Source organism: Daphnia pulex, chromosome 5 (assembly GCF_021134715.1).
Source record: "Daphnia pulex isolate KAP4 chromosome 5, ASM2113471v1".
Classification (NCBI taxonomy): domain Eukaryota; kingdom Metazoa; phylum Arthropoda; class Branchiopoda; order Diplostraca; family Daphniidae; genus Daphnia; species Daphnia pulex.
This window is the reverse complement of record NC_060021.1, coordinates 9208572-9229928: the sequence shown is the minus strand read 5'-3', so window position 1 is coordinate 9229928 and position 21357 is coordinate 9208572. Positions and strand designations below refer to the sequence as shown.

The 21357-nt window shown below is 43.4% G+C and overlaps 3 protein-coding genes across 7 annotated transcripts; all 3 read left to right on the top strand.

Moving 5' to 3' along the window:
* The first annotated feature begins 942 nt into the window (after window positions 1-942).
* LOC124194363 (fibrillin-2-like) lies at window positions 943-17088 on the top strand. The gene is made up of 44 exons (XM_046588522.1): window positions 943-1674; window positions 4380-4462; window positions 4540-4629; window positions 4705-4827; window positions 4931-5026; window positions 5628-5822; window positions 5926-6174; window positions 6245-6406; window positions 6488-6652; window positions 6725-6847; window positions 6923-7045; window positions 7130-7378; window positions 7446-7781; window positions 7856-8055; window positions 8121-8301; window positions 8383-9027; window positions 9099-9224; window positions 9299-9424; window positions 9490-9615; window positions 9683-9764; window positions 9839-10005; window positions 10087-10409; window positions 10478-10655; window positions 10730-10978; window positions 11046-11263; window positions 11338-11476; window positions 11553-11666; window positions 11732-11890; window positions 11960-12154; window positions 12224-12352; window positions 12424-12672; window positions 12744-12889; window positions 12957-13065; window positions 13133-13414; window positions 13486-13665; window positions 13740-14231; window positions 14293-14496; window positions 14574-14699; window positions 14759-14998; window positions 15065-15240; window positions 15304-15501; window positions 15573-15677; window positions 15738-16100; window positions 16165-17088. The coding sequence occupies exons 1-44, from the start codon at window positions 1505-1507 to the stop codon at window positions 16375-16377; spliced, it is 8604 nt and encodes a 2867-aa protein (XP_046444478.1). The 5' UTR covers window positions 943-1504; the 3' UTR covers window positions 16378-17088.
* A 921-nt stretch (window positions 17089-18009) lies between these two features.
* LOC124194360 (transcription factor A, mitochondrial-like) lies at window positions 18010-21318 on the top strand. 5 transcript variants are annotated; one of them, XM_046588516.1, is made up of 8 exons: window positions 18010-18240; window positions 18304-18482; window positions 18572-18888; window positions 18960-19953; window positions 20045-20141; window positions 20209-20384; window positions 20461-20774; window positions 20839-21318. In XM_046588516.1, the coding sequence occupies exons 5-8, from the start codon at window positions 20089-20091 to the stop codon at window positions 21082-21084; spliced, it is 789 nt and encodes a 262-aa protein (XP_046444472.1). In that variant the 5' UTR covers window positions 18010-18240; window positions 18304-18482; window positions 18572-18888; window positions 18960-19953; window positions 20045-20088; the 3' UTR covers window positions 21085-21318. The 5 variants fall into 5 exon arrangements, with proteins under 5 accessions (XP_046444472.1, XP_046444471.1, XP_046444475.1 ...); XM_046588515.1 differs by having other exon boundaries at window positions 18011-18240; window positions 18960-19984; XM_046588519.1 differs by having other exon boundaries at window positions 18012-18240; window positions 20045-20129.
* Window positions 18200-19208, top strand: LOC124194837 (transcription factor A, mitochondrial-like). The gene is made up of 4 exons (XM_046589220.1): window positions 18200-18240; window positions 18304-18482; window positions 18572-18888; window positions 18960-19208. Exons 1-4 carry the CDS (start codon window positions 18200-18202, stop codon window positions 19206-19208), a joined length of 786 nt encoding a protein of 261 aa, XP_046445176.1.
* Window positions 21319-21357: the final 39 nt, after the last annotated feature.

The following is a 21357-nucleotide window of genomic DNA, read 5'->3' as shown; positions in this document are numbered from 1 at the left end:
CGACTGTATATTTCTCTCCAGAGAGAGGCAGAAAAAAGAGACCCAGACAGCTCAATCTTATAATGTTGAGCTACATAAGGCGAGAGCGGGCCACAGCAACTGCGTGTTCGTGCATACATACATATAGATGTGTAAATGCGCTATCAAGATTGGGTTTGTTTTCTCTCTTTCTTCCTCCTTAAGGAATATCGAATGAATACATTTTTCCAAGAGAGAGAGAAAAAATATTATCAAGAAGCAGCTGGCTGCGCCACTATCCATAATTTTGATTTGAATCCATAACGGGAAACGGCGCGAACTAACAAACCTCAATCAAATGTGTAATTTCTCGACGAAATGTGTAACATTCCATCAAAATCTTAAATAGGCTACTAAACTTGTGTTTTTTTTTCTTTCTTTCTTTCCTCCTTTTTTTTTCTTTGGTTGCCTTTTGGTGATTTCAATCTGTTTCGGGATGTGTGAGGGAAATGAATCATCTGCCCGTCAAGGAGCTATACAGCGATTGGCCTTGTCAACTGATCCTCCCTCAGCATAGCCGGAAAAGCAGAAAAAAAAAACGAAGGAAAGATCCATCAGGATTGATTGATTTTCAAATACAATCCGATAAGTGATGAATAAGCCAAGTCAACAGCAGCCAACTTACCAAACAACACCCAAAAAGTCACACACAACAACAAAAAAACGAAACGGAAAAATATTGAAGATGAAGGGCGGCCCGTGCAAGCTTCTTTGGCGTCGGAGCAGCCATCCCAGCAGCCAGCAGGAAGGAGAAAGAAAGAAGAAGACGAAGAAAGAAACGAGATGAAAGAAGAAGAAGAAGGAGAGGAAAAAAAGGGGGAGGGATTTGAGGGGTTTTTTTAAAACATTATCTTCTTCTTCTTCTTCTTCTTCTTATGGACGATGAACGGCCGATGCTGGGGGTCGGCCAACAACAACCACAGGGTCCTCCGCGTCGACTTGCAACAGTCGCATCTTGATCATGTCCACGGTCGCACCAGCAGCGCCCGTCGACCATCGCCACCCGTTGAATCTGCCAAACCCATTTTTGAATTTTGCGCGCTAAAATTTGAAAAGATAAAATAAAAATTGAATCAAGGACCAATGCGCGACAGTGGCGCTAGTTGACAAATTCAGTTCGATTCCATCATCGAGGAAAGAAAAAGAAAAAGAAACCCAAAAAACTTTCGGGTCCAAAAGTAAAAAAGTAAAAAAGAAATTCCGCCAGTGTCTTACGGTGCGTGCGTGAGCGCGTCGTTTTGTTTCGGCGTGTGTGTGTGGCTGCATGTGGCGTGTGTGTGAGAGTGCTTGTTTGAGTGTGTAATATTATTGTTGGTGCACGCGCGCGCGAGGGATTCTCTCCAGTCGTCTTGTCTCGGCGTCCGGAGCGAGGCGGTCCCTTTCCACACAGCCCGTGAGTCCCGCGTCCGTTCCGTCCGTGTATCTGCCGAGAGTCTTCCCAGTTTGATTTGGGTTTGGTTGTTCGCGAACGACCCGAATCAGAGCGATGCAACACCGAAGGCTGACCCTATCGGCCTTCCTGGCCGTCCTCCACTGTCTCCTGGACGGCCAGCACTTGGCCCTGGCCAAATCCAACGGCAACGGCCAGCAGAATTACGGATCCTTCAGCGGCAGCGGATTAGATCAAGACGGAGGACTCCAACCAGCCGTCGGAGGGTAATATCATTATTTAACTAATTATTTCATCCCCCAAACAATTATTACGTCACAATCAAAACATTTAAAAAAAAAATCCTCAAAATAATTTTAACTTTGACATTTTCGAGAGTCTCAAAATTGCCTCTGGCAGACGATAAAAATTGTATTTTAAAAGTCAAGTCACTTTTGAGAAATTTCCCAGTAGACGCCGTATCGGGTGAATCAATCACGTGATCGTCTTTTTGGTAGTGGTGTGTGTCGTGACTCTTAACTCTTAAGGCGCTAGAAGATGGAGAGAGAAGGAGAGAGAGAGAGAGAACAACCTCGAAAACATCAAGAGGTCAAACAGACAAAAAGGGATAACAAAATATAAGAAGAAGGAAAAAAAGATGTCGGCCTGGTGTCGGCTGTAATGGCTCTCTAACCGAATGTAGTCGAAGCTAAAAAGAATAAAATTATACCCTTTCTTCTTCTTCTTTTTCTTTTTTCCCTTTGGAAGAAGAAGAAGATGCGGTTGAGATGGATAAAAAAAATAAAAAGGGAAAAGGTGTGTCATAAGTTGTGTGTGCCTTATAAGGTCGAGACTTATTTTTCCTCCTTTTGGGTGAAGAAGGGGGGGAGAGAGATTCACCTCAGCGGGAGGTTCAAAAAAGAAGGAGGAACCCATCGGTTTGTTCTTTTTTTCTTTTCGAGATGCTGCAACATCCCCATAAGTCTCTCTCGCTCTCCGAGCTGGGAGACAAGAGCCGATAAGCATCTCTCTTTCACGAACGATTTCTTCTACCCAGCATCTCTCTACAGCTCACGACCTCCTGTTGACTGATCCCGCGTCCAGTATAAACTGTATTAATTCTCCATTGGCCGCTGTGTCGCCATTTTCATTCGCTTCTCGTGTTACCAACCGAGCAGCACACATTTCGTCTTATCGCCGGAATTGAAATTAAAAAAAAAAAAAAGAAAATAAAAAATTCCTTTTTCAGGAGAGGATGTTGCGTCAATGGGCCCAAAGTTCAAACAGTTTTTATTTTGTGTTGGTTCTTTTTGGTCAGACTCGTTGCTGCTGTCGTTCATTTGTTTTGTAGACGTCCTTGAGTTGGCTGTGTAGGGAAAATTGGTGTCGTCGTCGAAATGAGATTTGTCCAAAAAAACTTTCCCTCCTTTTACTGGCAGCAGCTTGAGCGTTGGTTCGTTCGTTCACCAGTCCGATTTTGGTGTCCCCTATTCCGCCGTGAAGACGCCGGACAGAAATCAAGGAGAAAGAGATGAGACGGGAGAGATACACGCATAAGGACACAGTCGGATGATCTCCGATTCACGTCGACAGTTCTATCCCCCACTCACAAATTGTTGTTTGTCATCACAAAAGAAACTGATATTCTTATATACTTCTTCTTCCCCATTTTTGGAATTGAAATATGCTGGGTGGGTCTACATCTATATTTCTTCGCCATTGTCATGAGAGATACATTATAACCCCTAGCTGGGAAAGCGAGAGAGATAGAGAACATGAATCACTGGAAAGTTGATCCCTGTCAAACCTGATAAATCTTTGTGCAACCCCGCTTATTCCATCCGGAAGAATTTTAATTTTTCTTCTTTCTTTCTCCGGACACGACACATTCCGAGTATGACCCAGCAACTTGTATAGCAGTACTTTTTTTTTATTTTTTGGTATTTTTTTGGTATTTTTCCCCTTGGAAACTAGAGAGTCATTCTTTTTATCACGTAGACATAACAAATAGGAGCGTTAAGACTTCGGGGCTGGGCGGCATTGGTGAGACTGGTATATAGGGGTCATCATCATCCGTCAAGGTTTCGACGTTCTGGTGATTTTCTCGCGAATAGTTAAAAAAGCCGAGAGAGGGTCGTTAAGTCGTTTCTTTTTTGAACGGAACGGACATGATGGGGAAGAAAAAAAGAAGAGAAAAACAAGGCCGTCTGCAAGCCAGAGCTGCTGCTGCTGGCCGACGTATATGGTCAGCCCCGAAACTAATAGCATTTTGCATTGGGGCGCGCGCTCTGGCCAATGGTGCCGTACGTGCTCGGAATGAAGAATGCCGATTTTTTGGCAAAAGCGTGTCGCTGATGTGGTGCCGACGCGAAATAATAATAAAACAAGATTTAAATTCATTTTGATTTTGAAGTAAAATAATCGGCCGGCCTTGGCGTCTGGTATTTTATTTTGTCATCGCATCGATAATAAAATAAAATAAACTTCGGCAGAGTCTAGAAAAATGGGCGGACCTGAAGGCCATCAGCAGCAGCGGAAGGAGAACTTGTGTAACTATTTCGAGGGGGTTGGAATGAGGAGTTAATGCTGATGGATACCGACATCCATCCGTCGACATCGGTGCGGTCACGTACGGGCTCGACGTCCAACAAACCCACAAAGAACAAGTTTCTCTAACGCAGATTGATACGTGTATATTTTAGGCCTACGGCTTTTTAGAAAGCAGCAAAAGAAACCCCCCCATTTTCCGAAAGAAAATAGAAAAGAATTTCGAATTTTTTCGAATGTTGGTGCTAAAAGCAACAAAATGAAGGTATCAGCCCCCCTTCCATTTTTTGGAGACATTTTTGTGACGGTTGTGTCATTATACGTAAATAAATGAATATTACATGTAAGGTCCGGGTTTTGGTCGCCGCCAACAGGGTTCATTTAATATGATAAGCAATTCTCTTTTGGTCGTGCCATTTAATTTGTTGGTTTCGGTTTTGTTTAGACCGAATGTCTGTCGGTCGCGTTATCGCAACTACTGCTGCCCTGGATGGACGCTGAGGCCAAGCACTGGACTTTGTATCATCCGTAAGTGTACCATGCGCCATTTTTTTTTTAATTTAGTTTCATTTGAAAATATTTAAATAAATAAAAATTAAAAACAGCAATCTGCACCCGACCGTGTGGCGGCCGCTGCGTTCGGCCCAATGTCTGTAACGGCGGAAATGACGGCAATGGCGGCAACGGCGCAATCGGTAAAAATGAATTTACTAAAACGCCCTACATTTGATTTCAATTCATTCATTAATTAAAATACATCTTTGGGATAGATGGAGGTTCTTCATCGTCTTCTGCGGCCAATTCGTGCCCGAATCTTTGCCAAAACGGAGGGTCGTGCATCGGTAAAAAATGCGTCTGCCGTCCGGGTTTCTCCGGAGAGGCTTGCGAAGATGGTAGGAAACAATTTTAAATGATTAGAAATGTTGTTGTCCCGTGAAGATAAAAAAAAATATGAAGTTTACTATTTGACGTTTGCTTTTTAAATTCTATTTCTAGGTGTTTGCACTGAGCCGTGTTTGAACGGAGGGCGTTGTATCGGTCCCGACCGCTGCGCTTGTGTTTACGGATTCACCGGACGGCGCTGCGAGGCTGGTACGTGAAAAAAAAAAAAAAAAAAATAACCAAATTCATTTTAAATCCTTTTTTCTTCTTCAATCATTTATCCCCCCCCCCCTTTTAATCCCTAGCCTTTTTATTTTCGAATTTTTAAAAATAAGAAAGTTTGAATAAGTCAGGAGAAGATCATTTCAAGCTGACAGATGAAGGGTTGCGTGTGAAGTGTTAGAGGGGGGGGGGGGGGGAGACATATCCAATTCGAATTGAACTGGAAAGAAACGGGAAACCAAGGAGAAAATATCTCTCAAAAAGATTTTTATGAAAGATTGAGAGGAACAAGAGAAAAAGAAACATGACAGTCATCAATAGCCCTGCAGCTGGAAGAAGAAGACCCCATCTTTCTTTTTCCTCTTTCTTATTCTTCCATCATCTTTTTTTGTCTACCGTGTCCCGGATTCCGGTGGATGGATGATGGTGGTGGTGGTGTCGGAGGGATGAAAATAAAAACCCAAATCCACAAAAAACACGAACCCGCTTGACCTCTTTATAAGCTCTCCATTAAGGGAGTTTGTTTGAATTGTTCAACATTTTATTTTTCTACTTCTTCTAAATGGATAAAAATATTCGACTTAAAAAGATTACAGGACGGGTCCTTGTTTCACGAAAATCAACAATGACATGTGCCAGGGGCAGCTGCAGGGTGTTGTCTGCACGAAGCAGCTTTGTTGCGCAACCGTGGGCAAGGCTTGGGGCCACCCGTGCGAACAATGTCCAGTGAAACTCGACTGCGACAAAGGATTCCTCCGCAACATCCACAGCGGCCAATGTGTCGGTAAGTGGAATTTTCCTTCATATTCAAAAATTGGCGCCAAATTTTTTCTCTTTTTTTTTTAAATTTAATTATTTTAAATTTTTGATTGAATTATTTGTGACAGATATCGACGAGTGTGAAGCTATTCCGGCGCTGTGCGAGGGTGGAACGTGCGTCAACACGATCGGTTCATTCCGTTGCAATTGCCCCCCTGGGCAGGAACGAGATGAAGAAACAAATGAATGCCGTGAAGCAGACGAATGTCAACAAGAAGGCGTCTGCGACAATGGCCAATGTGTCAACACCGATAATGGCTACTACTGCATCTGCAATAAAGGATTCATTTCCAGCCAGGATCGAAAGCATTGCATAGGTATTCAAATTGAGAAAACTGGGTTTCAGCTTTTGAATAATATAAGAAATGTCATTTGATAATTTGGTAGATGCTCGACGAGGCAATTGTTTCACCACCATCGGTCGTAATGGCCAATGCCGTAACAAATTGGCCATCAAATTGACCAAGAAAGATTGCTGCTGTGGCATCAACATGGGCAAAGGCTGGGGCGACAATGGCGTCTGCGAAATGTGCCCATTGGTCTCAGATGGTAAAATTTCATTTCCCTTCCAAACGAAACAGTTCATCAAATTCTGATTTGTTGTCATCTAATGTGAATTTAAATGATTAGACACTTATGCCCAGCTGTGCCAAGAAGCCGGCCACTTGAGTAAAATCAACGAATGCATTCTGAGACCGGACATTTGCGGTGCCGGTAAATGCATCGACACTCCGGACGGTTACAAATGTGAATGCAAACCGGGTTACGATGTCGGTCCCACTGGCATTTGTGAAGGTAAGAAATCAATACTGTGACAATTATTAATCCAGATTTTTAATGAACCCAATTATCCTTTTTTTAAAACAGACATTGACGAGTGTAAATTGAAGGGATACTGTCAGGGTGGCCAGTGCACCAATCTCGTTGGTAGTTACACCTGCTCCTGTCCGCCCGGTTTCGACCTGAGCTCCGATGGCAAACAATGTTTAGGTATTTGATCAACGCAATCATTTTTTTCTTTTTTTAAATAGAATTCCTACAAGTGATCCATCAATTGATATTCAGATCACGACGAGTGCGGAGAGACGGGCATGTGCGCCCACGGAATTTGCATCAACATGGACGGCTCCTTCAAGTGCCAATGTCAAGAAGGATACGCCCTTTCACCATCTGGGCACTCGTGCGTTGGTAATAAATCGAATTTGAAATGGACCACAAATGATTGAGGACATTCAAGATCATTTTTTTTTTCTTTTTAAATGACTCAATTAGATTTGGACGAATGCGCCGAAAATCCGCGCATTTGTTTGAACGGCCGCTGTGAGAATATCCCCGGCTCTTTCGAGTGCGTTTGCGAGGAAGGATTTTCCAGCTCGGCCGTCGGACCGTTTTGCGTCGACATGGACGAGTGCGGACAGACGGGAATGTGCGACAACGGAAAATGCATCAACATGGACGGATCCTTCAAATGCGTCTGCGATTCCGGATACAAATTGTCGTCGGACGGAAAGACTTGCATCGGTACCATTTTTAAACAATCATTCATTTGTTCCACCCGCCCAAAGATTTTATACTCAACTTTAATTAGATATCGACGAGTGTAACCAAAATCCTTGTCAAAACGGAATCTGCCTCAATTCGGCCGGCAGCTTCAAATGCGAATGTCCGCCGGGACTCGTCCTGGGAATAGACGGGCGCACTTGTCTGGATTCCAGACGCGACGTCTGCTACGCCCACTTCCGCGACGGCCAGTGCCTCAATCCATCAACTTCAATGGTGACCAAATCCAGCTGCTGCTGTTGCACAGTGATCCTTGGCCAGCCCATGGGCTGGGGCACACCTTGTCAAGCTTGTCCTCAGCCGGACAGTGAAGAATTTGAACAACTCTGTCCGTTCGGCTCTGGCAAAACTCACAGCGGAGACGGTACGACCAACAATTGTTCAATTTTCGATTGTATCACATTTTTATAATCGGTTTGAAATCTATTTCGGACTTAGATATCAACGAATGCGCTCAGAATCCCAACATTTGCACGAACGGAGCCTGCGAGAACTTGCTGGGCACGTATCGTTGTATTTGCAACCCCGGATACCAAGTGGACAGTTCCGGCAAAACTTGCACGGACATCAACGAATGCGCCGTCGACAATCTCCTCTGCGACGGGGGACAGTGTCGTAACACCCCGGGCAGTTTCCAAGTAATACCATCCCAATTTCAATTCAAATGATCCATTTAATTATTGTTGATTGCGGTAAATTTTAGTGTATCTGTCCGACCGGAACGCAATTGAACACGGCTACTAATGTCTGCGAGGATGTTGACGAATGTCGAGAGCTGGGCATCGACGCCTGCGCCAACGGCCAGTGTGTCAACATGATGGGAAGTTACCGCTGCGAATGTGCCGATGGAGCCGTGCTGGACAATACCGGACGTGTTTGTATTGGTGAGTGCCAATATTATCGATGCCAACAACTTTTCGGCAACTTAACGTAAAATGTTCAACCAATTTCAAATTGATTTTCAGATAACCGCAAAGGTTCGTGCTGGACCAAAGTGGTGGACGGCCGGTGCGAAAACAACCTGCCCCGTCTGACGTTGAAATCCGAGTGCTGCTGCTCGGTTGGCCTGGCCTGGGGCAGTCCGTGCGAGATGTGCAACACGATCGAGTGCGACTGCCCGATCGGCTACGCCAAAGTGGACGGCAAGACGTGTACGGACGTCAACGAGTGCGACCTGAACCCGGGCATCTGCAAGGGCGGTGGCATCTGCGTCAACACGGAGGGATCCTTCACCTGCACCTGCCCGCCGGGACTGACGCTGGACGAGACGGCCACCCGGTGCATCGACCAGCGCCAGGAGCCCTGCTACCTCGACTACCGCCACGGTATCTGCACCAAGGAGCTGGAGGGCCACTACCTGAGGAGCGTCTGCTGCTGCAGCATCGGTAAAGCCTGGGGCCACGCCTGCGACTCTTGCCCCAAGCCGGGCTCGCCCACCTTCGAGGAACTCTGCCCAAAAGGCCACGGCTACGTCAACCGCAAGGACATCAACGAGTGCACGACCTTCTCCGACATGTGCGATCACGGCCGCTGCAAGAACAGCATCGGAAGTTTCAACTGCCGCTGTAACCAAGGCTATGCCCTCGACGAAGACGGCATCAAATGCAATGGTATCAAATCATTCAATCGCGCTTTGGTCTGAATTGAATCAATAAATCACTTTTGAAATTTCTCCTTTCAGATATCGACGAGTGTAACATCATGAGGGGAGTTTGCGGCAACGGAACGTGTCAAAACACCAACGGCAGTTTCACCTGCGATTGCGAGGAAGGTTACGAGAGCACCATGATGATGCAAATCTGCATGGGTATGTCATTTACAGCCAAATTTGAATCGTGAGCTTTATTGATATCGATTGGATTGTTGTTGTTTGTTTGCCAGATATCGACGAGTGCCAACGCACCCCCGGATTGTGCCGTGGCGGTAAATGTATCAACACTCCCGGTAGCTTCCGTTGCGAGTGCCCACCCGGTCACGAACTGGCTCCCAATCGACGCTCTTGCAAAGGTTAACAAAATAGATTTTGGATCATTTCATTTTGATTCCGACAATACCATTTGGATTTGGTTTAGATATCGACGAATGTTCCCGCACTAGCGGCATCTGCTCCAACGGTGTCTGTGAGAACATGATGGGAACTTACCAGTGCGTCTGTAACGACGGCTACCAGCAAACGGGCCAGAAATCACATTGCGAAGGTAGGCCAAAATGGGATTGAGTTTAAATTTTGATTCAGATCCTTCTTAAGATGGAATTCAATGACAGATCTTGACGAGTGCAACGTCAACAACGGAGGCTGCGACGACAATTGCATGAACACGCCGGGCAGTTTCTCTTGCGCTTGCAGGTAAATTTAACTTAATTCTAATTTGATTTCATTTGAAATTTTTAAAAAATCTAACTTTTCTGCTGGTGAATTAGTGCGGGTTACATGCTGCTGATGGACGGAAGAAGCTGCGCCGATATCGACGAGTGCAAAGAGAATCCGCGCATCTGCAATGGTGGCAAATGTACCAACACGCCGGGCAGTTACCTGTGCTCCTGTCAAGGCGGTTTGACCACATCTTCCGATGGAATCACTTGCGAAGGTATTCCCATCCAACAAATGTTTAAAAAATAACAAAACAAAAAACAAGTTGTTTATTCAAGTGTCGTTTTCGTGCTTGCAGATATTGACGAGTGTACGACGGCCGGCATGTGCCTCAATGGCGAATGCGACAACACGCTAGGATCGTACAAGTGTCGCTGCGAGGAGGGCTACTCCGTCAAGGACGACGGCCCGGGCTGCACGGACGACGACGAGTGCCTGTTGGGCACGTTCAACTGTGACGTCAACGCCGAGTGCAACAACACCGAGGGCGGGTACGAGTGCCGCTGCCGCGAGGGATTCACGGGCAACGGCGCTGTTTGTCGTGACATTAATGAATGTTTAACCAACAATGGCGGCTGCGATCAGGACGCCCAATGCATCAACACTGAAGGATCCTTCAAGGTATATCAATTCAAGCTGAATTTCTTTTTAGACGTCAAACGATACATTTTGAGTTATTTATTTTTTAGTGCGTCTGCGACTCGGGATTCAGCGGGAACGGCTACGTCTGTCAAGACATTGACGAATGCTCCAACGATCCCACCTTGTGTGAGAACGGCCAGTGTCTCAACTACCCAGGATCGTTCCGCTGCGAGTGCGAGATGGGTTTCATGCATCCGGATGAGCGCAATGAACAATCCTGCGTCGGTTAGTTTCTTAATTCCGTTTTCGTTTTTCTTCCGGCTAAAAATAAATAAAATGATTTCATTCTTTTGCTGTAGATATCGACGAGTGTCAAATGTTCAGCAATCTCTGCGTTTTCGGCAAATGCGAAAACATTTACGGCATGTTCCGCTGCATCTGCGACAAGGGATTCACGCTGGATGAATCCGGTGGCAACTGTACGGATATCGACGAGTGCGAGAACCCGCAGGCTTGCCAGTACGGAAACTGCATCAACTCCCAGGGCAGTTACGTCTGTCAGTGTCCACCACATCACGAGCTGATCCCATCGCAGAACGGATGCGTCGGTAAGTTGTCACTAATTATTTGGCCACAAATATCTTAGATAGTTAATTGGAACATTGACAATTACAGACAAACGCGTGGGATCTTGTTTCCTGGATGTCCAGCAAACGCCTGCCGGTCGTAACGTTTGCACGAACAATGTGGACGACATGGTGTCTCGATCCACCTGCTGTTGCTCTGTCGGTAAGGCCTGGGGACCGCAGTGTGAAATTTGCCCAGCTCCAGACTCTGACGAATTCAAAGCCTTGTGCCCGGCTGGATCTGGATTCAGACCCAACATGATAACCGTAAATCGAAAATATCCTGCACTATTTTCTTTTGCCACATTATTTGAACTGGAAATTTTGTATTGACGTTCCAGGTCGTTTTGGAAGACATTGACGAGTGTTCCGAAATGGACAACTTGTGCAAAGATGGTCGCTGCTCCAACACCTTTGGCAGTTTCATGTGCACCTGCAACGACGGATACCAGATCGATGAAGCCAACGCCATGTGTGTTGGTACGAACCTTTTTTTTTTAAAAAAACAAAATTATTCCTAAACAGATTTGAAAGTAAATTATTCATTTATTGTTAGATATTGACGAGTGCGCTCAAGATCCCTTGATTTGCGGTGTCGGCACTTGTGTCAACACGGACGGCGGATATAATTGCATCTGCCCCGAGGGATACGTCCTCCTGCCTGGAGGAAGTAAGTCAAGGAACAATGATTCAGTTTCTTTTGTATCGGATTGAATTAATTTGGAAACTTTACAGAGGAATGCGTCGACATGCGCAAGGAGCTTTGCTACATGAACTTCACCAACAACGCTTGCGGAAGTCCCATGATGCAGCCGCAAACTCGAATGGTTTGCTGTTGTTCCATGGGCGCTGGATGGGGCAAGAACTGCGAAGAGTGTCCTAAACAAGGATCTCGTAAGACTTTTTTCCCATTGTCTGTTTTTTCTTTTAAATTCTTGGCTAAAACAACTTTGATTCATTTAGGGGAATATCTGACCTTGTGCGGTAATCGACCCGGATCCATCATCGATCCAATGACGGGCGTGTCCAAGGAGATCGACGAATGTACGCTGATGCCCCAAATGTGCCAGAATGGTATCTGCATGAATGTGCCCGGCAGTTTCAAATGCGAGTGCAATCGCGGCTACATCTACGACGAAGATGCTCACCAGTGCATTGGTAAAAATTATTATCGATTGCCATTTGTGAAGGGAAATTAGTTAATTTAATTCGCTAATTTCATGTTAGATGATAACGAATGCAACCGACTACCCAGTCCTTGCCGTGGAAACGCCCAGTGTGTCAACACTCCAGGAAGTTTCGAATGCGCTTGTCCAGATGGTTACAAACTCGGAATCACCGGCCGAGATTGCGCTGGTATTTTTGAAAAAGAACTTCAACACACATTTGTTTTGTTTTATTGAATATTAAATTTTGATTTGCCGCAGATATTGACGAGTGTCGCGATCGGCCCGGTATTTGCAACAACGGCGAGTGTAACAATTTCCAGGGCTCGTTCCAGTGCGTCTGCCGCAGCGGCTACACTCTGACACCCGGCCGTGATTCTTGTGTCGACATTGACGAATGCCAACGCAATCCCAACATTTGCAACAACGGCACCTGCCTCAACACTCTCGGCTCCTACAAGTGCCATTGCTACTCGGGTTTCAAACTCAGTCCCAACAACGATTGCGCCGGTTAGTCAACGTGAATTTTTTATTTATTTTTTTAAATGTCATTGATGAAATTATTTTTCTCCTTTTGATAGATGTTGACGAGTGTCGTCTACTCCTTGGCATCTGTCGAAACGGCCGTTGCCGTAACACCGTGGGATCTTTCTCTTGTGAATGCGCTGATGGCTACACGCTCACCGACGACGGCCAAAACTGTCGGGACATAAACGAGTGCACAGAGGTAATAAAAAATCCCTGAATTTTGCGACAATTGTTTAACATTTCTCCTTTTCTTTTAAAAAAAAAAGCTTCCTGGAACATGTCCAGCTCCTGGCAAATGTCAGAATTTGATGGGATCATTTGTGTGTTCCTGTCCAGCGGGATACGAATTAATGCCCGATGGCAACACTTGCGCAGGTAAACCAAATCATTTCAAATTTCCCGCCGAATTTTTGAAAAAACAAATTATTTGAATAATTTCCAGATATTAACGAGTGTCTTGTGGACGAGAACTTGTGCGACGAGGGAGATTGTATCAATACGGAAGGAAGTTTCAAGTGCGAATGTCCTAGCGGCTACGTCCTGAGCAGCGACGGCAAGAAATGTGTCGACGTCCGCGAGGAACTTTGTTTCAACACTTTCCGTAACGGAGGGCGCGGCAGCTGCGCAGATCCCAGAATGACGGCCATGACCAAGACCCAATGTTGTTGCACTATGGGAGGCGCTTGGGGCAACGCCTGCGAAAAATGCCCGTCTGAAGGATCCCGTAAGCGCAATTCATTTTCCCCTGTAGTGACAATTTAATAATGATTTGATTTTGTTTAACTCTTTTTCTAGCCGAGTTTGAGAAACTTTGCCCAAGTGGAGCCGGTCGCGGACCTAAAGGAGAGGATCTCAACGAGTGCAGTGTCATGCCGGGCATTTGCGAAGGTGGCGAGTGTGTCAATACCGACGGATCCTTCCGCTGCGAATGCCCAATGGGCTTCGTATTGGACAGCAGCGGCGTCAAATGCGTCGGTATGGATTTCGTCAATTTATCTAAGGATCGATTTTGTCATTTCAAATAATTGTGTGCGTGTGTTGAACGGCAGATGATAACGAATGCGCCGTGTCCAACATTTGCCGGAACGGTACCTGCACCAATGTGGAGGGAGGATTCGAATGCGACTGCACGGATGGATTCGCTCCGGGACCCATGCAGATCTGCGAGGACGTTGACGAGTGCCAAGAAATGGGCCACCAGTGCGCCTTCCGTTGCCACAACGTGCCGGGCTCCTTCCGTTGCATTTGCCCGTACGGCTACACTTTGGCCGCAGATGGCCGACACTGTCAAGACGTGGACGAATGCTCCACTCCGGCCAACAACTGCAAATTCGCCTGCAAGAACCTCATCGGCTCGTTCATGTGCATCTGCCCGGAAGGCTACACTCAAGTGGGCATGACGGACGACTGTCGCGACGTTAATGAATGCGCCGCCAACGGCAACTTGTGCAAGAACGGACATTGCGTCAACACCAAAGGGTCGTACAAATGCGAATGCTACGAAGGATTCGAAGTTAGCTCCGACGGAAAATCCTGCATCGGTAATTTCTCACTTTCCTTCAAGTTTTCCATTCATCTGACATTATTCTTTCTATGGATCAGATCGTCGAACTGGATATTGCTTCCGTCAATTAATGAGCGGAATGTGCACAACGCATACGGACGGACTGATGCAGGTGACCAAGGCCGATTGTTGCTGTACAATGGGAGCGGCTTGGGGACCCATGTGCGAACATTGTCCTCGTAAAGGCAGCGAAGAGTACGAGGAATTGTGTCTCGAAGTTGGTTACTCCGTCGACGGACACGGTAGATTATCTTGTGCCAGCCAATTTTGTTTTGACGGAGGGAATTCATTCATCCCTTCTTTTTTTGTAAATTCTTAGATATCGACGAATGCAACACGATTCCCAACTTGTGTCGCAATGGACGATGCATCAACACCTTAGGATCGTATCGTTGCATGTGTAACAAGGGATATCGACCGGATCACAGCGGAACTCGATGCATAGGTCAGCGAATTTTCCTCATTTTTATAGTTGTCAATTTTCTGATGATCTTTTGGTTCCAGACGTCAACGAGTGCGAACTGACACCACCGCCGTGCAAGTTTACTTGCATGAACACGGAAGGCAGTTTCATCTGCTCCTGTCCGAAAGGATATGTCCTTAATCCCGATGGAGTCTCTTGTCGAGATCTGGATGAGTGCGCCACCGGCCAGCACAACTGCGAGCACGAATGTCTCAACACCCCCGGAAGCTACAAGTGTATCTGTCCTAAAGGATATTCGCAAGTCAACGACAAATGCATTGGTCAGTAACAACTCATCGATTTTTGTGATAACAATAAAATTTCATTTGTTCATTTTGACTGTCCAGATGTCAACGAGTGCGTCGAACAACCGGGCGTTTGCATTTCACCTGCCCAGTGCATCAACACACTCGGCAGTTTCAAGTGCTTGTGTCCTCGCGGCTTCCAACTGGACCAAACTGGCAATCAGTGTGTGGATAACGACGAGTGTATGGATGACAGTAGATGCCAGAACGGATGCCAGGTGAATTCACTTTGAAATGAAGGACGATTTTATTTCGTTTTGTTAATAATTTCATACGAATAGAACACGATGGGAAGTTACCGCTGCGCCTGCCCCGATGGCTACGTCCAGCACCCGTACTACAGCCAGTGCATCGATGATAACGAGTGTCAGCAAATGTCACCTTGCGGAAATGCCAACTGCCAAAACACTCTTGGAAGCTATCGCTGTGCTTGCCCCGATGGCTATCAGTTCGACGGGCTTTTGCTCGTTTGTGTCCAGGTAAAATTGATTCACTTCAATTTTTTAAAAATGATCGTGTGAAATCATTTTGATTCATTTGATCTCAACAGGTTAGTAGCGGTTGCTCGAATAGTCCGTGTGCCTTTGGATGTTCTCCGATAGGAAACAGTGGATTTAGCTGCGGATGTCCTTCCGGATACCAACGAATTGCTCAAGTAAGTTTTTTTTTTTTTAAATGAATAAACCCTTTTAATTAATTGACATTTGCAACTTAGGGACATTGTATCTCGACAATAACGCCAATCAACAACGGCGGATTCAACGGGGACGGACAAGAATACGGCCCCAACGGTTTAGATCCGTACAACAATTCCAAGGAGAAAATCATCTCCACCGAGGGCTGCTTCTCTTGCAAGGTCAACGGCGTCGGTCCAAGAGGCAAACGAAGCATCAATTCTAAAAGCAATTCGACTAATGCTCAGAACGGTTTCAGCGAACCAACCAATGCGACTGCCGTTCTGAACAGTTTCGCCGAACCGCTGAATACCAGCCAACCATTGGCCATTCGAGTTTCGCTGGATCAAACCAAACATCGCACCAATATCATTCAACTTCAACCGGCTTTCCGTAACATGAGGGTATTTGTCTTCACCCCCCACAAGATTTGTTACTTTTTCAACTTATAAATTTTAATTTGCTTAGGAGCAAACCGAGTACGTGATCGCCAAAGGCAACGAAGGAAACCAATTTGAGCTTCGCAAGAGGCACGGATTCTGGAGTCTGAATTTCCGACGCCGTCTCAAGAAGGAGGGCCGTTTCGAAGTTGAAATTCGTGCCGTGAATGATGACGTCGAGCAGCCGGAAGAGGTCGACGAGTCACTCGACTTCAACGTTCATATTCATGTCGATCCTTAAAAAGCCTAAAGAGACTTTTTCTTGCCACAAGTGGCGAAATTTTTTGCCAAAAACAAGAGAATGAAAGAGAAATCATTTCTTGTTGATTAAAAAGAAAAAAAAAGTAAAAAAAAAACAAACAACAACAATTTTTCGTTTCCCTTTTATTATGTCACATCCGGTGTCTGATTATTTGTCTCTTCCTATACGTTCAAGTTGTTCAAAACTTTTCAATCAATACAATTTTCCTTTCCACCTTTCTTGCACACTTTCCAAACTTACAAAACTTCCCACTGCCAGTCCGTAATCGTGTCCCGAGACACTTGGCTGTCATCGAGAGTGCTCCATTTTCTCTTTTAAACGCACAAAATTTGCCTTATTGCAACTTCCAAAATTAGTGTTTTGACCATATGGGACCTATGCTCTGTTCACCCAGTATATCTAACTCTGATGATATGATAACAATGTAAATAATCTGCCTTGTGTTCCAACAGTTTTAACTTTTCTCCCGACCCCCCTTGGAACTATTAAAGTAATGTGCCTTTGTAGAGGATATAGAAGTCCTGCTTCTAGAATGCCGCTGCTTAGTACTACATGCAGGAGTGATCCTTTTATTTCATCTTATAATTAACTCCTCTGTTATGACCCACATAAATACTAATGTCCTGTCACACAAAACTTTGGAAGGCGTGCTATATCAGATTCGTGGAATATACAAGCAGTCTTTCCTCATTTTCAGATACATTCTTTATTGCATTTGCAAATGGATACAGTAATTAAAATGCAAAAAATGGTTGCATAATACTTAAATGTAATCACAGTTAGGATAAGAATACATTTGAATTGTTAAATAAGACTGTCAAGTAACAACTGCATGAAACTGACACAAGCATTAATAATCCAAAAGAAACTCTGAATAAACTACAGTGCTGGTCCACTTATCAGACCGCCTGCCCATACGACCAATCCGGCAATCCAGGTATACGACCACCCTTTTGCTTGCACCAATTTCTGGCGCGAGATAATCTACCACGGGTTGGGCCAACAGAGCAAATGGGTTCGGCCCGGGCCGACCCATGGGTCAAAAAATTTTTACCGACCGGGTAACGGCCCGGGTAAAAAGTCGGGTCAAACACACTTTTTTTTTACAAACTTTAAAAAATTCCCTAAATTTCTTAATTATCTTCTTCAACTTCGAACGCCCTTTTCTACCACTTATCCTACTTTTCATGCTACGAAATTATCGTAGATCATTTGGCGGCAATATTTTGAGGCCGCAGGCATAGAGAATAACGAGGTTGGCCCGCGGACCCGGGGGTTTAACTTTAACCCGTCGCCCGCCCCGTTAAAAAAAATGCCTCGGTGGGTAGAGTCGGGTTGGGTTTTTTTTCGTTCAGCCCGGGCGGTGGCCCGGGTTTTCATCGCCCGGGCCACATCCCTAGTATCAACATTACAACGAAGCTTAAAAATGAATTGATTGATACAATTTATTTTACTTTAACCATTTTCAAATTAGAAAAAAGGAATGTGAATTTAGTGTGGCAGAAATTAATCAAATTAATCGAAATCAGATCGAAATTCAGTGAATTGTCAATTGTGTGAAGAAATGATGGTTGCTGTTTAACCCCAAACCTACCCAAATAAAATAAAAATCATGAGCAGACGATGTTGAAATCACGTCGTTAATCGTCGACTTCGTCGTGTTGGTTGCCATTCGTTTCGATTCGTAATAACTTTCTAAACAAACATTAACCGTTGAGTACATTTTAAATTACTATTCATCAATCCTTGGATATTAACTTGGCGAGTTCTGGCGTTCATTGTTTCAAAAAGAAATAATACAATGTATGCCATTCGAATGTTACCGAGTTTATCAAACCTTGGGTTCGTATTTGTAAATATACTTTGAAGTTCTACAAAGAAACACTCATGAGTTGTTTTATACAGGAGAAAAGCGAGCGGTCGACCATTATATATATCAGTCAATTATGCTACCAAGCGTTTAAGCATTGAAGAAAAATTGGGCTTCCCAGAAAGACCAAAAAAACCTTTACCTCCATACATTGACTATTGCCAAAAAAAATTTGCTGAATTTTCAAATGTGTCCCAAAAAGTTCTACCTAGAGGTACACTATAAATTTTTTATATTTGTTAAATTTCTATTTTATCTTCTCATGCTGTGTTGTTATTGATTACACACATTTGTTCCTTTCAGAGATAATCCCAAAGTTTGCTGAAGAATGGAAACTGATAGATAAAGAGACAAAGACAAAGCTGATGAATGAATATCGTGAAAAATTACAAAAATATCCAGACACTCTACAACAATATTATCTTTCATTAACTGATGCTCAACGTTTGGAATTAGAAACTGTTAGAAATGAAAAGGATGCATCTGCACAGAAGAGAAAATTAAGACTTGAAAATAGAAAAACAGGGAAACCTATTCGTCCTGTTAACCAATTTGGAATATTTGTCAAGGAAGTTTTTCCCAAAGTATCAGCCGGAGATTCAGGAAAGCCTAATGTACAAGTGAGTAGAATAATAACTAATTTTAAAGTATTTATTTATAAGTTGTAACGCAATTTATATTCTTCGTTTAGGCTACCTTAAAAGACATTTGCAAAAGATGGAAAAATCTAACTCCGGAAGAGAAAGCACCATACAAATTAAAATTTGAAGTGGCTGATCAGGAATATCAAAAGAAATTAGTCGAATGGGAGGACGAAATGGTTCGACAAGGAAAGGCAAATCTGGTCAGGGTTCGAGCCCGGCCCATTCTTGGTCTAGACGATTCGAAAAAATTTTCTAAGGAAACGGAACGTATTAAAAAACCAATGAAAACGAAGTAGGAAAACACCGCCTGTAACTCAAAAATCAGTCGTCAACCTTCAGATCCTATGGATTCCTTTGAAACAGATTTGGATTGGACCCAAACAAATGTGATTGATCTCCGTCAAGCATTACAATGGCCTAAACATCTTAGTTTCAATTTCTGCCAAATTGTTTTTTTTAAGTAAAATAGATTTATTTGGTATAAAAAGATTGTATTTTCAAATGCAAAATTTTTTGCATGTGTTCATTGAGTTACAGGCACATGATTTGTTTGTTTGTTTTTTTTCATTTTCTTTACAATCCACTACGTCCAATCTCCAATACAACCTCCTACGTCTAAGATAGAAGATTGTCCTTCCTCCTACGTCTAAGAAAGAAGAAAGATTGTCCTTAATTTCCGCTCTTTGGGATTATATTACGCTAGCGCGGTAAATTTGCCGCACTCCCGACCGAACGAAAATTGGGCCGAAAAATGTCTGCATTGAAAATTGAAATATATTTTAACTTATAAATATATTTATAAACATTTATACTTCAATAGTTATTAGTTAAAAAAATGGATTAGACTGTGTCACTAATTTCAAGAGATAGAATTGAAATTTGCAGTTCAATTTCAGCTAATTTCTTGGTTGTTGTTTAACCTCTCTCTTTTGAGGATTGTAAGTTGTGACGTTGTATTTTTGTGCAGACGGCGCAAAACTTTGTTAAAACTTATTTTGTTGTTATTATAAATTTCTAATAAAAACAGAATAAACATAATTCGTTAAGTGCATTCGATAAGTCCCTTATAGAAGTTAGCCAATAAATCTTCACAGACAGTTTCAAAACTTAACACATTCTTAATTTCATAAAGGTTTCCTTGGGTCCATCCGTTTCCTTTTAAAGTGTAATAATAGGATGTTTGCTATTCGAATGTTGCGGAGTTTAACCAACCTTGGGTTCGTATATTTGTAAATTCAATTAAAATTGTACTAAAAGGCAAATACTCATAGTAAGTTATTGAATTAATTTATACAGGCCAAAAGTAAGTGGCCAATTATGGTCAATGAACTACGCTACTGTTAAGCGTTTGAGTCTTGAAGAAAAATTGGGCTTACCTGAAAGACCAAAGAAACCTTCATCTCCATATCTGCAGTTTTGTGGACAGAAATTTACAGAGTTTTCTAAAATGCACCCTGGATCTACTTTTACAGGTAGTTTGCTTTTTTTCGTTACTTAAATTGCCTTAAATTCTTAATCTAAAAACATCCACTATATTTTTTCAACCAGAGATAGCTCATAAACTTGCAGAAGCATGGAAACTAGTAGACATAGAAACAAAGACCAAGATGATGAATGAATTTCATGAAAAAATAAAGACACATCCAGAAGCTCTACAGCAATATTACAGTACATTAACTGATGCTCAACGTGTGCAGTTGGAAGCTGCAAAAAAGACTAGGATGGAATCTCTAAAGAAGATAAGATCAAAATTTGAACTGAGAAAAACAGGAAAGCCTACTCGTCCCACTGGCATGTTTGGAATTTTTGTTAAGGATGTTTATTCGAAAAAGACAGATGATTCGACAAAATATTTTGGAACAGTGAATAATAGCCAAACCAGCTTTTTTTTCTACATTTCTAATGCATTTTGGTTTCTATATACAGGGTCACTTAAAAGAAATCAGTAAAGTGTGGAATAATCTAACTCCCGAAGAGAAAGCACCTTATAAATTCAAGTATGAAAAGGACGAAAAAGAATACCGAAAAAGGTTAGCTGAATGGGAAGAAGAAATGATTCGTCAAGGAAAGGCTAACTTGGTCAGGAGTGAGTCACAACCAATTCCTGTTTCAGATGAATCGAAAAATTCGAAAAAGTTACCCCCTTTAAAAAAACAAATGAAAGGAAAGTAGGAAAACATCCACATAAACACTCAAATTGCCCATCAATCCTTATTCATACATCACCTCATTTAATAATGATTTGGAATGGAATGGACCTATAAAAAAAAAATTTATTGATCTCCATCAAGTATTTAAAAATCCTAGTTGCACTACTTGTAAAACTATTTTTTAAGTACCAAAAAAGGATGATTTGTGGTTTTGGTTGGACAATATGCTTCTTCCCAAGAAATTAATTTACAGGCAGATATACCCTAGTTGGTTTTCTTTTCTCTTATTAATTCC

Coding starts and splice junctions, on each gene's coding strand:
- LOC124194837 (XM_046589220.1), top strand. CDS start 18,200: ATGTATGCCATTCGAATGTTACCGAGTTTATCAAACCTTGG. Junction 18,241..18,303: donor CCGAGTTTATCAAACCTTGG/GTTCGTATTTGT, acceptor TGTTTTATACAG/GAGAAAAGCGAGCGGTCGAC. Junction 18,483..18,571: donor CCAAAAAGTTCTACCTAGAG/GTACACTATAAA, acceptor TGTTCCTTTCAG/AGATAATCCCAAAGTTTGCT.
- LOC124194363 (XM_046588522.1), top strand. CDS start 1,505: ATGCAACACCGAAGGCTGACCCTATCGGCCTTCCTGGCCGTCCTCCAC. Junction 9,425..9,489: donor CAATCGACGCTCTTGCAAAG/GTTAACAAAATA, acceptor GATTTGGTTTAG/ATATCGACGAATGTTCCCGC. Junction 14,700..14,758: donor CAGCGGAACTCGATGCATAG/GTCAGCGAATTT, acceptor TTTTGGTTCCAG/ACGTCAACGAGTGCGAACTG.
- LOC124194360 (XM_046588516.1), top strand. CDS start 20,089: ATGTTTGCTATTCGAATGTTGCGGAGTTTAACCAACCTTGGGTTCGTA. Junction 20,142..20,208: donor AACCTTGGGTTCGTATATTT/GTAAATTCAATT, acceptor TAATTTATACAG/GCCAAAAGTAAGTGGCCAAT. Junction 20,385..20,460: donor CCCTGGATCTACTTTTACAG/GTAGTTTGCTTT, acceptor TTTTTCAACCAG/AGATAGCTCATAAACTTGCA.